The following is a 15,563-nucleotide window of genomic DNA, read 5'->3' as shown; positions in this document are numbered from 1 at the left end:
CCACCCCAAATATGACCTGTTATGAAAGAGAGTCCACTAAGGTTGCCATTTTTATTTTTTTCTAGCTTTTCTGGAGTTGATTTGACTTTTTGTTTCAAATGTCCCAAAGCTTGCAGTCAAATGTCAATGCGGCAACTCCAGCTGTTTATTGTTACTTTCTTCCTTTCACCAGGCTGCATAAGCCTATCTCCCATGCAGACTACAAAGGATCTCATTAGAAAAAGTCTTACCTTCATTTGCTCATATGAGGTTCTTTGAGGTCTACTAATTTAACTAACGGGCATATCCAATAACCCCGAAGGCGCGATCGCCCGAAAACTCCCTTTCAAGTCAATGGGAGTTTTTGTCGAATCTTGGTGCCGTCAGGTTTATTGAATAAGGCCCTAACGGAGAGGTGATTAGCAGTGATATTCATTTAGGGTTTAAAAAAAAAAAACTTTTCGGGGGGAAGGGGGCCGTTGCAGGGACCCCGCACTCTTCCCCGAGGCATTAAAATTAAATGCCGGGGGATCAAGAGAGGCCTCTGCAACGCTATTACTTACCTTGACTCTGCCGGCGTCACTCGTGTCCATGACAACGCTGTGTCAAATGACGCCAGCAGCATCATTTGATGCCGCATCAAGGTAAGGGAGGGGGCGTGAGCACCAGCGGGGGGAAAGCAGGGGGTGCAGCTGCAAAAGTTTGCGCTCCCCTGAGGTAGAGCATTATATCTTTCACAGCCCAAAGACTGTCAGCATACTTAGATAATAGCATTATTCAGTATTATAATTAATGGGCTATCTCTAACAAGAAGCAACAGACTTGTATACTGTATGATCAGCTTAAAATCTGAAAAACAAGTATGCATCTTTCTTCTTCATCAAAGTACATGATACAAAATAATAATCAAGTATTTACAAGCTAAATGACTCAAAGCAGACAGAATCGTTGCATCATGAGTCTGTAAGATAAGCCTGATAAAGCTTAATGAAGAAATATTTTTAATACATGGACCAGTTTGGACCTTGATGGCCCACCAAATGCTGAGGTGAACAAGGGATGTCCCCTTAAACCCTATGGTCCAGTCTGTGTATGTATGTTGCTACCTATCTAAAGAGTATTCCGCAGTGAAAAAACACTTTGGGGTAGACAAGCACTCACAAAACCAGTTTTCTAAGATCTCTGTAACAATTTTTTAATAATTTTCCTTTTTTTTGCCAATTGTCTCTACATTGTGATTTTTAGTGTGTCATCCTCCAATGGTCTACTTTGATTGTGACAATGCGGGGGCAGGTGTTAAGGGGTCAGAGTGTCCTCATAGTTGTCAGACCTCAGAAGCACAGTGTGTGAGTATCAGCTTTTACTTTATTCTTATACAGTATACAACATTGAAAATGCACACAGATATGTACAGTACACATAAACCGTGGAATACTAGGTCTTTGGAAGAACAAGGGCTCCTTACATGAGAGTAACAGTCCAAAGAAGTCATCCCTGCTTTTAGAATCCAAATGGCATGATGGGAGATTTAAGGAGAATGTTTGAGTGATGCAATGCACATGAAGGCAGCATGTAGATGTTGTGTAGGTACATTAGGTGAGAGTTTGGTGTCGTTATTAGTTAAGATGGGCGAATGTATCAAAATTTAGAGTTCGAGAGAGAAAGGAGTCCTATTTTACTAGAGTCCCAATTGCTATATATATCTCCTCAAACCCACCTTGAAACAACATGTGGCGAGATATCGGTGTACAGAAAGGTACCTGGGATATTTGCTAATAGGGTATGCAAAATATATTTAAATGATTCCTGTTAGCATATAACCCATGTGTCTCAGATGTGCTCCTTTTTAGTGCCCAGGGGTCTCTCACCGTATTGTTTGAAAGAGGGATTGAGGAGATATATATAGCACTTGGGGCTCGAGTACAATAAGACACCTCTCTGTCTCTCATATGTCTCTATTTATTTTGTATTCTCTCAGACCATTGACTGTCTCCCATGTTAAGGTGGGGTTTTAAGAGGTCCTTAAACTCTTAGGCTTCCATATTAATTACAAAGATATACAGGAGTAAATGTAAGTGCATTTGGTTTATAGAGCATGGCCTGTGTACGTTAAACTGACTGGAGATGGTGCAGTTATTACTCTATGTGTGCCATATTATACAAAGTGTTTCATTGAAAAGATGTATTGTCCAGAACACACCTTGTAAAAGAACAGAAGAGAGAGCGCTGGAGTCAAAGGTATGGTTTGCTTGTATCAAGTAATATTTTGATAACTCATCCATGGATGGATACAAACCAGGTGCAAGTTGAAGGTCTTATAGTCCATCATTATTACCCATTCACCCCACAGGATATATCTCTATATTCCCATAATACTGTGTATGTATATATATATATACAGCTCAACCCCATTATAGCACAATCCACTTATAACGCGATGCAAGGGTGGCTCCCAATTTTCGTACTTATGATACTTATGAATACTTTACAACACGATTATTGGTATCTTAAATACTTTATTGTACAATGCATACAATTGTACATTATTTCTAACGTGATCCGCTTATAGTGCGATGTGATTTTTTGGACCCCAAGCACAGTGTTATAAGGGGGTTGAGCTGTATATATATATATATATATATATATATATATATATATATATATATATATATATATATATATATATATATCACAAATCCTGTTTGGGTTTTCATGCATTTAACTATTTCATTTTTATTTAATTGTTGTAACCAACTCTGGTAAAAGGCTGCCCCATGTGTTCACCACATGGTCAGTCAAGAAGGGCTTTCTTCCTTCTTTCCTGAGTCTGCTCTTTTACAGCTTTAGTACACTAGAGTTTTGCTCACCTCCAGCTTATACACATGCAGTATTTCAAAATGTCTATTTACACGAGCCTCCTTCCTTATTGTTTTGGCCTGACATCTGATATTCATACCATCTCTTCACTTCCCAATCTCCCTCTTGCTGACTCTGTGCCGTGACAGTACAGCCCACTGTGTGTATCAGGCTGCGTGTGCCCAAAGGGACTGGCTCTACATAGCAAAGGAAACTGCATCAAGGATGAGCAGTGTCCATGTTTCCGCAATGGAGTCAGCTATCAACCGGGGGAGAAAGTAATTATCCACTGTAATGAATGGTATGTATTTCTCTTGTGGAACTAGGGACAAAGAGAATATGTTAGATGAAAGGAGAACAGATTATACTGTAGTTTATCATACGAAGAAAATATTTAGGACCATATTTACTAAGTGGTATTATTCCATAAGACACCTTCCAGTCCTGGAAAACACCTTTCAGCCCATTCATGTAATGGTCCCTCAGGTGTCTTCTGGTGGCAGAAGGTGTCTCATGTAATAGCACGGACCCCCCCGGGACTCCCGGATCACAGAACCGTTCTTCGAAGTAATAATAGGATCAACACCGGGGTTCCGGCTGTTGGGCCGCATGTCTTGCGGAAGGTGCAGCTACAATGTGGTATGTGATCGTGTTGTGTACGGCCCCCAAAAATGAGCAAAGTGCATTGATGTACGGTGTACATAATAAGGGCCCCTGGGGTGGCACTTTTCTTGACGTACATGGTATGTCATTAGATCACTGAAAGGGTTAATATAGCCCTTAATATTACATTATGCCACAGAGACGTGAATTTGTCTTTGCTTCAGTGACTCATTGTCACCCTGAGATGGGAGAAACAGACTGGATGTATCGTACATCCCTCTTGTCTAAGTCTACAGTACAGTATGTTGCCATATGGAGGTTGGTGAACACTGGGTAGGCAATCATTAGTTTCAGTTTTAATGTGTCACCTTTCAGTGGGAGGGACAGACAAAGGGCCGTAGGATAATCCTGTCTCAAATGTATGTATTTTCATCAACCTACAGTGGGAGGCACTATACAATAGGTCATTGCTGTCTGTGTCACTCTGTGGTGGTATAAACACGGCCATATGTCTCTTCTTTCATTGTGTCTCCGTCACTCTGAATGGGAGATGGAAGGATAAGGGTGTTAATAGAAGTATCATTACACTTCCGACAGTGTGTGCAACAACAGGACTTGGGTATGCGATACCAAAGCAGACATGGGAATATGCACCATATACGGAGAGGGACATTACATCACCTTCGACAGTAAGCACTACACCGTCAATGGAGACTGTGAATACACTCTAGTTCAGGTATGAGGCTCACTAATGAGTATAATCAGGGTTAACAACATGTCACTCACATACCTTATACCATTTACAGTATCTATTGCATATCTTTTATATAATTTTAGGACTATTGCAATATTTATGACCTAAGAAAAGGAACCTTCAGAGTCATCATTGAGAACATCCCTTGTGGAACCACAGGAACATCGTGTTCCAAAGCCATCATAGTTTATGTTGGGGTGAGTAGGTGCTTCAAATACATACACTTCCATGTTGTTCTTCCATATAATTGAATATATAATCCAGCGCATTTACGGAAAGACAAGAAAAGAAAAATACAATGACCTCCTAGTAGTGTAAAATCAAAAAAATAATCGAATAAATGAATACTTCAAAGATATTATTAAAAAAATTCAATTTAACTGTATGGTATGTGATAATGTTTTAGAAATACAGCTCAACCCCGTTATAACGCGATCCTTTGCAACGCGAATCCGCTTATACCGCGATGCAAGGGTGGCTCCCAATTTTCGTATTTATGAATACTTTACAACACAATTATTGGTATCTTAATTACTTTATTGTACAATACATACAATTGTACATTATTTCTAACGCGATCCGCTTATAACGCGATGTGATTCTTTGGATCCCAAGCACAGCGTTATAAGGAGGTTGATCTGTATAATGAAAAATATTTTTAAAACTTTTATAGGTGAAGAAAAAAATGTATACAGTATGTTAGAAAGAAAGTGTATAATCACATAAGTTGTCCAATATTGATGGAAGGGAAAACAGAAGGAATTTGTATCAGATACTAGTTCTCAGCAGTCCAATCCCATGTTTACTAACCAATTTTCGGCCATAAGACAAATTCTGGCACTGGAAACACATTACTGTCTATTGGCTTGAATTGACTGTAATGTGTCTTACAGTGCCGGAAGCTATCTTATAGCAGAAAACTGATTAGTAAATATGGCCCATGTTTTGTTTTCCTATGCCAGACACACAAGCTCATTCTCACAGATGAACACATAGAAGTGGTGGAGATATTCAACCAAGTGGAGATACCTTACAAAGTCAGAAGAATGGGCATCTTTCTGGTCATTGAAGCAAGTAATGGACTGGTCCTTGTGTGGGATAGAATGACAAGTATCTTCATCCACCTGAGTCGGAACTTCAAGGTGAAAATCTTATTTTGGTATTGCAGACAACAGATGACTGTAAACCGGCATTGTGAAAGTCCCTTATTGAACAATATGATGGGTCATAGGTCTCTTCCATTATGCCTCTGTCACCAGATCACCTTGCAGATGAAATGTGTCTTAACAGGAACTCAGTTGACTGTACAGTACATCTCCTTTGTCATAGTATCACATTGCATTAAGAGGTACATACATGCACCTTTGGGACAATTTCATCCTGTTCTAGGAGAGACCGACATGATGGGTTAAAAGAGCTGAATTGGAACTATAGAGCTTTATTCAGAGCAGCAGAGTAGGGCACATTCTAGACTAAGAGGCCGGGAGTACCGGTATACACAAGTGAATGAGATATATCCATTGTGCAAGAGAGATAGTAAGACAGGGATGTAATGATATGTTTTAGTCTTCTATAACTCTTTTTTTAATACATGTGATTTCAAATAAGACGTAAAGATGGTTAGAAAGAGAAGCTCGCAAAACAAAAATATAGCTGTATCATTATATAATAAGAAGGGCAGAGTGAATGGGACATACAATGTATAATGTATCACTGTGTCACTGTAGATGGACGTTCACAGAGGTACACAATTAGGAGGCTTTATAATGTGAAATTATAATAGGCTTTATTGTGCCTGTTCCTTTTCATCAGGAAATTATCCAAACACAGGGGGGAACAAAGCTTCCATTCACTTGGGAGTATTTCTAGTGAAATCCTATGCAATTAGTTCACATCTCCATTAGTTAAGCATTTCTCCCAACCCCAAACACATAGCATGAAAATAAGCAGATATAAGCAGTCTCTTAATAATGAAAGTCTTATCTGTTAGCTTCTGTAGAGTAAGCTTCTCTGCTCTCCTGGAACCGCACCTGTGCGTGCACAGAAAATATCAGCATCCAGGTTTAGAAGTTTTGTTTGGTGTTTTGCAATCAGCTATGCTGGGCAGAGCTCAAGACATGTGCTGTCTCCAAAGGTCAGCTCTCAGTCAGAGCTAAGGAGTCACTTCCTGTCTCAAAGGCATGCTTTTGAAAACAATCTAATCAGGCAGGTGGTGTTTAGTAATTAACTACCACACTGCTAGATTAAAGGCACATTACTGAACAGGGATAAGTCCCCTGTTACAGTCACCTATAATATAAGTTAGTTATACTGTACATACAACCAGTAAAAATATCAAGCCTACATTTGTTTCCTTTCCCTCTTCCAGGGGAATGTCTGTGGCCTCTGTGGCAACTTTGATGGCAACAGCAACAATGACTTCACCACCAGGAGCCAATGTGTGGTCGAAGATGTGACAGAGTTTAGAGACAGCTGGAAGTTATCCCCAACCTGTCCCGAAGTCTTAATGACCAAAGACCCATGCACGGCCAACCCATACAGAAAGGCTTGGGCAACGAAAATTTGCAATCTCATTACCAGTGATGTGTTCTCTGCGTGTCACTCTGAGGTAGGAATAGTAAGGTTGACTCATTCTCAGGAAAGTGGAAGCAGATGCCAAGAGATGCATGTTCAGAAGACTCTGTTAGGGAGATATGTATCAAGAGTTGCAAATCGACATTATGATGTTAGGTTGACGCGAAGAGCATCAATATCAGGTTGCATCTGTTTGTGGCAAAATACAGTTTAAACATGCTTCAAGTCAACTTTGATCCTTTTGCCTCAGTAAGCAATCCGTGCAGTATGTTTTAGGGTGATAAGAGGAAAGTTATAGCCTATAGGCAGTAGTTATAAAAATAGTTAAGAAAGGAGCTATAGGAAGTTATTTATTTTAGCAGTAAGGGGATGAATCATAGACAGTGATGATAGGAGCAGTTAGGGGAAAGTTATGTGGCGAAGTTGTAGGCTCAGTAAGGGTAGGAGATAAATGGAGGGGTTATTCTGTAGGGGCAGTTAGGGGAAAATTATAGGGAGAGGTTATAGGAGCAGTAAAGGAGGAGTTGCATCAGAAGCAGTTATTTAAGGATTTATAATGAGCTATAGGGAGTGATACAATAAACTGCATATGGTGCAAATTACATAATCGTGATACAGTAGAGGCAACGTTTATTCTAATATTTGCCGTAAACTAGCCGGGTTACATTCTGGGTATGTGCTGGGTATGTTCTGGGCTAGTTTGAGGCACGTTTAAGGCATTTCTGCATTGACTAACGACCCATAGGATTAACACAGCAGGGATCCCTGGCATTCCAATTCAGTTTGAATGGGACTGCCAGGGACCCCCGCTGTTAATCTGATAGGCCATTAATCAATGCAGAAATGCTGGGGCTAGTTTAAGGAAAGTTTAAGGCATGTATTCAGAATGTACCTGGGTGTTTCCTGGGTTTTTTGGGGAATTGCCACTGGTTTTTGTTCGAATAAGAGTTGCCTCTACTGTACATATCCCACTAAGGGCCTGATTCTATATTGTGCCATTCAAGTCAAAGGTTTTTGCCATAAGTTCGAAGCTGACACCAAAAATGGTGTGGTTGGTGCTTGATACCTAACCCCTTGATTCTTGTATTCCTTCTCTGCCCTTTCCTACTTTCAGGTGGACCCTGATAAATATTATGAGGGCTGTGTGAGTGACACCTGTGCATGTGACACAGGAGGAGACTGCAATTGCTACTGCACAGCAATAGCCGCATATTCCCAGGCCTGTAGCGAGGCCTGCGTGTGCGTTAAATGGAGAACACCAACCATCTGCCGTGAGTAAAGGGAGACCAGTGTAGGGTTGCCACCTGCATCCAGACCATCAGAACAAGTCCAACTTAGCCAGGTGTTTAAATCAGGATGACCTGTGCGTTTCTTACTCCTAATAAGGAAGGAATCCGTTTACAGCAGAGCCCTGATCCGAATCTAATCTCTGGGCAATGAGAGACTAGCATTGAGTATTACAGAATCCAGTGTGGGAATCTTATTTCATGTAACACAAACATTATCATACACCATGTGTTGGTTTCAGAACCTGGTTTGGTACCTGTGAACCAATACAAAATAGATTCCCTTTTCATAAGTAGCAATCACCTTGATATCAGAGGCATCGGCTGTAGCTGTCCCTATGCACATCATTTAGAAAGATGCCCAAAATACAGCACTGCCTGTTTCACATTCTCTGGGGATATAATGATAGATACTGCACCGACACACTTTATTCGAGCAAATACCCGGTATGTACCTGGCAGATACCTGGAATGCGCCGCTCCTCACCTCTGACAAGCCACGTTGCATTTGCCTTCCCAGCCTGGGTTCATGCCTGGCTGATGGGCGGCTGATCTGTTAAATGAGGATGATTAGGATTTAATAGGCTGCAATGCTTCGCGTGTCTACCAGATGGCATAAATTCATGAATTGTAATGCAGTGTATATATATATACTGTGCAGTATTGCAGCCAGCGGGAATAAAATGCTTCAATCCCTGCCTGAAAAATAACTCAATGTACTCGGGCAGAAAACAGTCACAAACCTCAATACACCCGGGTATACCCGAATTCGTGGGACTAGCCAAGCTCGAATAAAGTGTGTCGCCAGTGTACCCTACATCCTTCATTAGATGTTTGGCATGTAGGCAGATTCTTGTACATTTTCAAATAGATAACCAAGATGTCAAAAGCATTTGGAAAAACTCCATAGTAATTTCTTTGTTGCACGCAGAAGAAATTCATGTCCCACACAATAAACCTGGCAAAGGGCAATAGATAAATGAAATACCTTTACCGGGCTCTCTGTAGTTTTGTTATTGAATAAACAATGGTAACCAACAGGAAGGGCATTCCTCTTGGGACTCTGTCTCTTTTGGTACTGTGGGTATTAGAAGGCATTAAAAATGCAGTAATGGTAAGCAGCTGTAATTAGTAAGCAGCTGCAGGTGTACATTTATCTGAGTCTATACTATAGATAGGGAAAACTGTGGACCGTTATACCGAGGCACTCATGTACTCTAGCAGTGTTAGTTGTTCTATCTGGTAAGATATGTCGCGACAATCTGCATGATCACTGCCATTAAATCCTATGGGATATTTTGGGTATTCTCAGTTATAACAGGATATGTTATGTTATCACAAGGAACAATGAGGCTGTGTATGCACCAAGAAACTCTTAATGGGAAGATGACACGTTAATCGACTCAAAGCAAAACTCTTCCAGATTGCAGCATCTTGTTACTATTGGCCCTATGAGAAAAAAACAGAGCAATGTCCACCCACATATCGCTTTGGTAGCCTATACTTGACCTTGTTTGCAGAGCAATGAAATCGGGCTGTATTCTAGTCAGTTTATCTTTCTACCCAGCTGTGTTCTGTGATCTCTACAATGGGGATGGACAGTGTGAGTGGCACTACAGGCCTTGTGGAGCTTCCTGCATGAAGACCTGCAAGAACCCCAGTGGTGAATGTCTGTATAAGCTCAAAGGGTTGGAAGGTAAGACGGTTGGATGTTGTGGCTCCCGCTACTGTTCATCAGCATCCGTATTGGTCCATTCTGTCACACAACATACTATTATTATTTGATTTTTACACAGCATTGTGGGCTCACAGTTTCAAATGTTAAACATTGTAACATACAGGTGATGAATAATGATACCCAACAGTTATAAGACTCCCAAACAAAAGGACAAGGAGATGCTAAAGATCTTTAGTGAGATTCAGGAAGTATAGTAAGAAAAATAGAATAAAATATACTGTATCTGATGCACTTGCACATACTCATACTATATACAGTACTGTGCAAGAGAGATGGTTATTAAGGTGTGTCAAATATTGTTCATCCTACAAAATGCATATTTTAAGAGAGGGGATTTGAAACAAGAATTGATGGGGAGAGAGGGAGTTTTTAAATCTCTGGTGGGAAGTGTGTGTGTAGGGTGGGGGGCAGGGGGTGATAAAAGACAAGAGTCTGTACATTGCTTTCACACTCCAAATACTTCTGATCAATTTAAGGCTGTTACCCCAAGTGTCCAGAGGACAAGCCCTACTTTGATGAAGACGAAATGCAGTGTGTGGCTCAATGTGGCTGCTTGCTCAATGAAGACAAGTATTACGAGCTGGGAGAGAAGGTTGAATCCTGCAACAGCTGTGAAATCTGGTACAGTTCTCCAGCCTCCTATAGTAACTTACAGTATAGTCCAAAGTGGCCATGTATCCATGACGTATAGTCATGTAAAGCAATGGGGGTTATTTAACACATAGGGGGAATTACTTACTTGCACAATAATTATACGAGAGAAAAGGAAACCTAGTGTATAAGCACTCTATCACAACTAAATGTATAATGAAAATGTTAAAATACTTTATTGGCAAACAATGAATAAAAAAATGGGATTTAAAATAAAATATATATCAAACAGCACGTGACTGTGATCATTGGTAACATAACTGTAAGCAGTTAAGTTGATTGAACATATGGGGATCCTTGATAGATATTCAGGATCTTGTGCTATACATATAGCCTCCTACAGATATGGAAGTAGGGCCGTTGTAGGACCACTATATGAATAATGTCTCGTCCAAGTATAGATGTATCAGAGCGTATGATTATAGACGCTCTGTGTATATGTTGACATTATGTGGTATATATATTAATATACCTGGGCAAACGATGCAGAAATATGTATCATGTATGTAGCTACCTGTAAGTTACACAACATATGTTGACAATAAATGCATGAGTACCCTATTGAGGGTGTTCGTATTAGTCATTTAACTGCACATATCCTGTAATAATTTCTGGTTCTACGGCTTAAGGGGTTTCATCTTACTTAGTGTTCCCCTCTAGTGCTACCCTCACAGACAAGCAGCCCTCCATGTTGGGTGACTGAGGTTTACCCACCAGCTACTAATCAACCAGATATTACAGGTAGCTACATACATGATACATATTTCTGCATCGATTGCCCAGGTATATTAATATATATACCACATAATGTCAACATATACACAGAGCGTCTATAATCATACGCTCTGATACAGCTATACTTGGACGAGACATTATTCATATAGTGGTCCTACAACGGCCCTACTTCCATATCTGTAGGAGGCTATATGTATAGCACAAGATCCTGAATATCTATCAAGGATCCCCATATGTTCAATCAACTTAACTACTTACAGTTATGTTACCAATGATCACAGTCACGTGCTGTTTGATATATATTTTATATCCCATTTTTTTATTCATTGTTTGCCAATAAAGTATTTTAACATTTTCATTATACATTTAGTTGTGATAGAGTGCTTATACACTAGGTTTCCTTTTCTCTCGTATACATTATATCCCTATCTAGTAAGCACCTCACCATGGTTCACTATCTAGCTGTGCGGGTGTTCTCTTTATGTGTAGCTTGCACAATAATTACACATATCGATGTAACCATTATTTTGAACACATTTTCTCCCCATTGTGAGACCTAAATTGGTGTTGACGGTGTCAAATGGAATAAATAAATACATTAGGTTTGACACATTGCTATTGACGGGAGTATTAAATGAACTAGATAGGTACTGTTAAACTGTTTCTATGCATTCTGAACATTATTCAACAATGTCATCCTCATTGGAAGACTTCCCATAACATATTTCTGCTTATACATCAATCTTTTCTTATTCCTTCCTCTTGTGTTCTCAAGCGTTATTCAACACTATTTCTGTCTTCTAGCTTGTGCACAACGAAAGGAATTCTGTGCCATTATGACATAGCCGGTAAGTGGCAATGAAATATACTAGAGTTATTAACACATAGGAAATGTCAACTTCTGATGACTTCAACCTAGTGTATGAAGTACAGTACTCTGCTAACTAGTAATTATTCCAGAGTATGTTAGCTTCAGTACCTCATAGATCTTACCACAGCTGGAATTGCTTCATTATGAGACTGACCTTGATTTGATATTACCAGACCATCCATTTATGGACTATTCATTGGCAGCGATTCAATATTAATTGAATATCCATTCCCCTGGTGGCCCATTAATCTTAGCAGCGTTTAGTACTATAAATCCCGATTTTTCTTTTATATCTAACTACTGTTCTAGGTACAGTACATACTTGTTATTGATTTATAACAACACCGTATGTAGTTATTGTGTTTTCTGCATTGTTGTTTTCTGTTTTGAGATGCTTTATTTACAGTACAGCTCAACCCCCTTAAACGCTGTGCTTGGGGTCCAAAGAATCACATTGCGTTATAAGCGGATCACGTTAGAAATAATGTACAATTGTATGCATTGTCCAATAAAGTATTGAAGACACCAATAATCGTGTTGTAAAGTATTCATAAATACGAAAATTGGGAGCCACCCTAACATCGCATTATAAGCGGATTCGCGTTGTAGCGGATCGCGTTACACCGGGGTTGAGATGAATAGGGCTTCTTTGCACACAAACTTGTATTCATATTTTTTGCATAATAATCAAGTCGATATTTATGCTCCAAATTAGAATGTTGATAACTCCATAGACTTTGCATTGATTTTGGTTATACCTTGACATTGGTATGCAGGCTTATGACACTTTGGCCAAAGGGTTTAACTAAATAACCAAGTAAATATTATTATTATTGAAGTATTTAAACGTTATACTTATTACTCTATATGTTTTGTCAATTGGATGTAGCACTGGGCACCCCCTGTCTTTTGTTTGTATATCTATATATATATTTTTCTTTTTTTACGTACAACTTCCTAAGGGCGATGCCTTCTTTTCCATTCAAACATGTGTCTTCTGTAATACTGCACCTGTACAAAGAGACCTTCTACATAATAATAATAATAATGATAATATTGCATACCCTCCCATTAAAAAAAGAGCATGCACAGAGTACAGTATAAAGCAATACTCATGGAAGGGGTATACTGTAGTAGCTCGGTGGGAATGTCGCTGCCTTTACAGCAGGTGAGCCTGGTCCGATTCCCAGTGCCTGCTCTTTTTTGTGACCTTCGGCAAGCCAGAAAAATGAGATTGCTACTTCGGGCAGGGACACCATGTGCCTGCAAAACTCTATGTACGTCGGATTTCCCTTTAGGCCCGGGCCTAGGGTGGCAACATTTTGAGGCGCCAAAAATGTCCATCCCCATATAGAGATGCTGCGCTCTCGGGCCTGTCAGGCCTGATGGGAAAGCACTTACCCGTGGCGGCCGCCTCCTCGCTACCGCCCCTCCTTCTCCTTTTCCGAATCGCAGCATCCAATGACACCGTGACGTCTCGTTGCCATGGCGACGGCGTGTGCTGACGTCCTCAGCGTCATTTGATGCTGCCATTCGGGAAGGAGGAGGTAACTGCCGAAGGGCAGCGCATCTTCAAATCCGCCACCGACGGCGCGGCATACGTTGTCAGCGCTACAGAAGAAGAAAATATTATTAATATAATTAGTAGCTATAAAAGTTATAATTGTCAAAAGAACAGAGATCTCAGAAATATTATTCCAATAATGATAGCTGCTGCCCTTTCCCAATACCTACCTTCTGTTTTTTTTTAATACTCTCTCCAAATATTATTATATGATCTACACCAGTTCTAACCAATTCCAGTCCTCAAGGGCTTCCAACAGGTCAGGTTTTCTTCGACTGAGTCACTGATTGAGCCACCTGTGCTGAAGCAGGAATATCCTGAAACCCTGACCTGTTGGTGGCACTTGAGGACAGGCATTGGCTACACCTGATCTACACAGTAAACAAGAACATTTCAATTTAATCACATTTATGGTGCAATAATTTAGCGTGATTGAAAAGGTCATGCTTTTCTGATAGAAATGTGTAGACCCCTTACCATAAACAATTCTAACTGAATCTCTAAGAAGAGAACCTACCAAAACCTTACATTCCAACACCAAATGCAAAACCAAACCCTTGCATTCCAACACCAAATGCAAAAACAAAACCTTACATTCCAACACCAAATGCAAAACCAAAACCTTTCATTCCAACACCAAATGCAAAACCAAAACCTTACATTCCAACACCAAATGCAAAACCAAAACCTTACATTCCAACACCAAATGCAAAACCAAACCCTTACATTCCAACACCAAATGCAAAACCAAAACCTTACATTCCAACACCAAATGCAAAACCAAACCCTTACATTCCAACACCAAATGCAAAACCAAACCCTTACATTCCAACACCAAATGCAAAACCAAAACCTTACATTCCAACACCAAATGCAAAACCAAAACCTTACATTCCAACACCAAATGCAAAACCAAAACCTTACATTTCAACACCAAATGCAAAACCAAAACCTTACATTCCAACACCAAATGCAAAACCAAAACCTTACATTCCAACACCAAATGCAAAACCAAAACCTTACATTCCAACACCAAATGCAAAACCAAAACCTTACATTCCAACACCAAATGCAAAACCAAAACCTTACATTCCAACACCAAATGCAAAACCAAAACCTTACATTCCAACACCAAATGCAAAACCAAAACCTTACATTCCAACACCAAATGCAAAACCAAACCCTTACATTCTAACACCAAATGCAAAACCAAAACCTTACATTCCAACACCAAATGCAAAACCAAACCCTTACATTCTAACACCAAATTCAAAACCAAACCCTTACATTCCAACACCAAATGCAAAACCAAAACCTTACATTCCAACACCAAATGCAAAACCAAAACCTTACATTCCAACACCAAATGCAAAACCAAAACCTTACATTCCAACACCAAATGCAAAACCAAAACCTTACATTCCAACACCAAATGCAAAACCAAACCCTTACATTCCAACACCAAATGCAAAACCAAAACCTTACATTCCAACACCAAATGCAAAACCAAAACCTTACATTCCAACACCAAATGCAAAACCAAAACCTTACATTCTAACACCAAATGCAAAACCAAAACCCTTACATTTTTTAGAACCGAAACCCTCAAAATAGTTAACGCCAGAACACCAGTTCAAGTTGATATCTCTAGGCGTTTCTCATCAAATCTTATATTTTTCAGTTATGAAGTTTTACTTTCCGAATTGTTTTTATGGTTTTATACACTTTAAGCATTTTCATACTTAATTGAGCTATTTGAGTTTTTTTTCTTGTTTATTTTCAGTGTTTTGTTTCAGAATTTAATAAGAGTAAAAAGACAAAAACCAACAAATCGGTTCTGACAAAAACAGAACACACACACACACACACACTGACTCTCTCTCTCTCTCTCTCTCTCTCTCTCTCTCTCTCTCTCTCTCTCTCTCTCTCTCTCTCTCTCTCTCTCTCTCTCT

The 15,563-nt window shown here is 39.7% G+C and overlaps 1 protein-coding gene across 1 annotated transcript in view; it reads left to right on the top strand.

Annotated features, from left to right (window-relative positions):
* The window catches only part of LOC142463847 (mucin-5AC-like), a 41,856-nt gene extending 26,631 nt beyond the window's left edge, over nucleotides 1-15,225 (top strand). Inside the window, exons 16-24 of the mRNA XM_075566659.1 lie at nucleotides 4,036-4,174; nucleotides 4,276-4,389; nucleotides 5,155-5,334; nucleotides 6,561-6,800; nucleotides 7,881-8,037; nucleotides 9,620-9,748; nucleotides 10,267-10,411; nucleotides 11,981-12,024; nucleotides 14,117-15,225. Of these exons, the coding sequence (XP_075422774.1) occupies nucleotides 4,036-4,174; nucleotides 4,276-4,389; nucleotides 5,155-5,334; nucleotides 6,561-6,800; nucleotides 7,881-8,037; nucleotides 9,620-9,748; nucleotides 10,267-10,411; nucleotides 11,981-12,024; nucleotides 14,117-15,225 (2,257 nt within the window). The remainder of the gene's footprint in view (nucleotides 1-4,035; nucleotides 4,175-4,275; nucleotides 4,390-5,154; nucleotides 5,335-6,560; nucleotides 6,801-7,880; nucleotides 8,038-9,619; nucleotides 9,749-10,266; nucleotides 10,412-11,980; nucleotides 12,025-14,116) is intronic.
* Nucleotides 15,226-15,563: the final 338 nt, after the last annotated feature.

Source organism: Ascaphus truei, chromosome 12, assembly GCF_040206685.1.
Source record: "Ascaphus truei isolate aAscTru1 chromosome 12, aAscTru1.hap1, whole genome shotgun sequence".
In the NCBI taxonomy this organism is placed as follows: Eukaryota; Metazoa; Chordata; class Amphibia; order Anura; family Ascaphidae; genus Ascaphus; species Ascaphus truei.
This window is presented reverse-complemented; position numbering and strand designations above follow the sequence as displayed.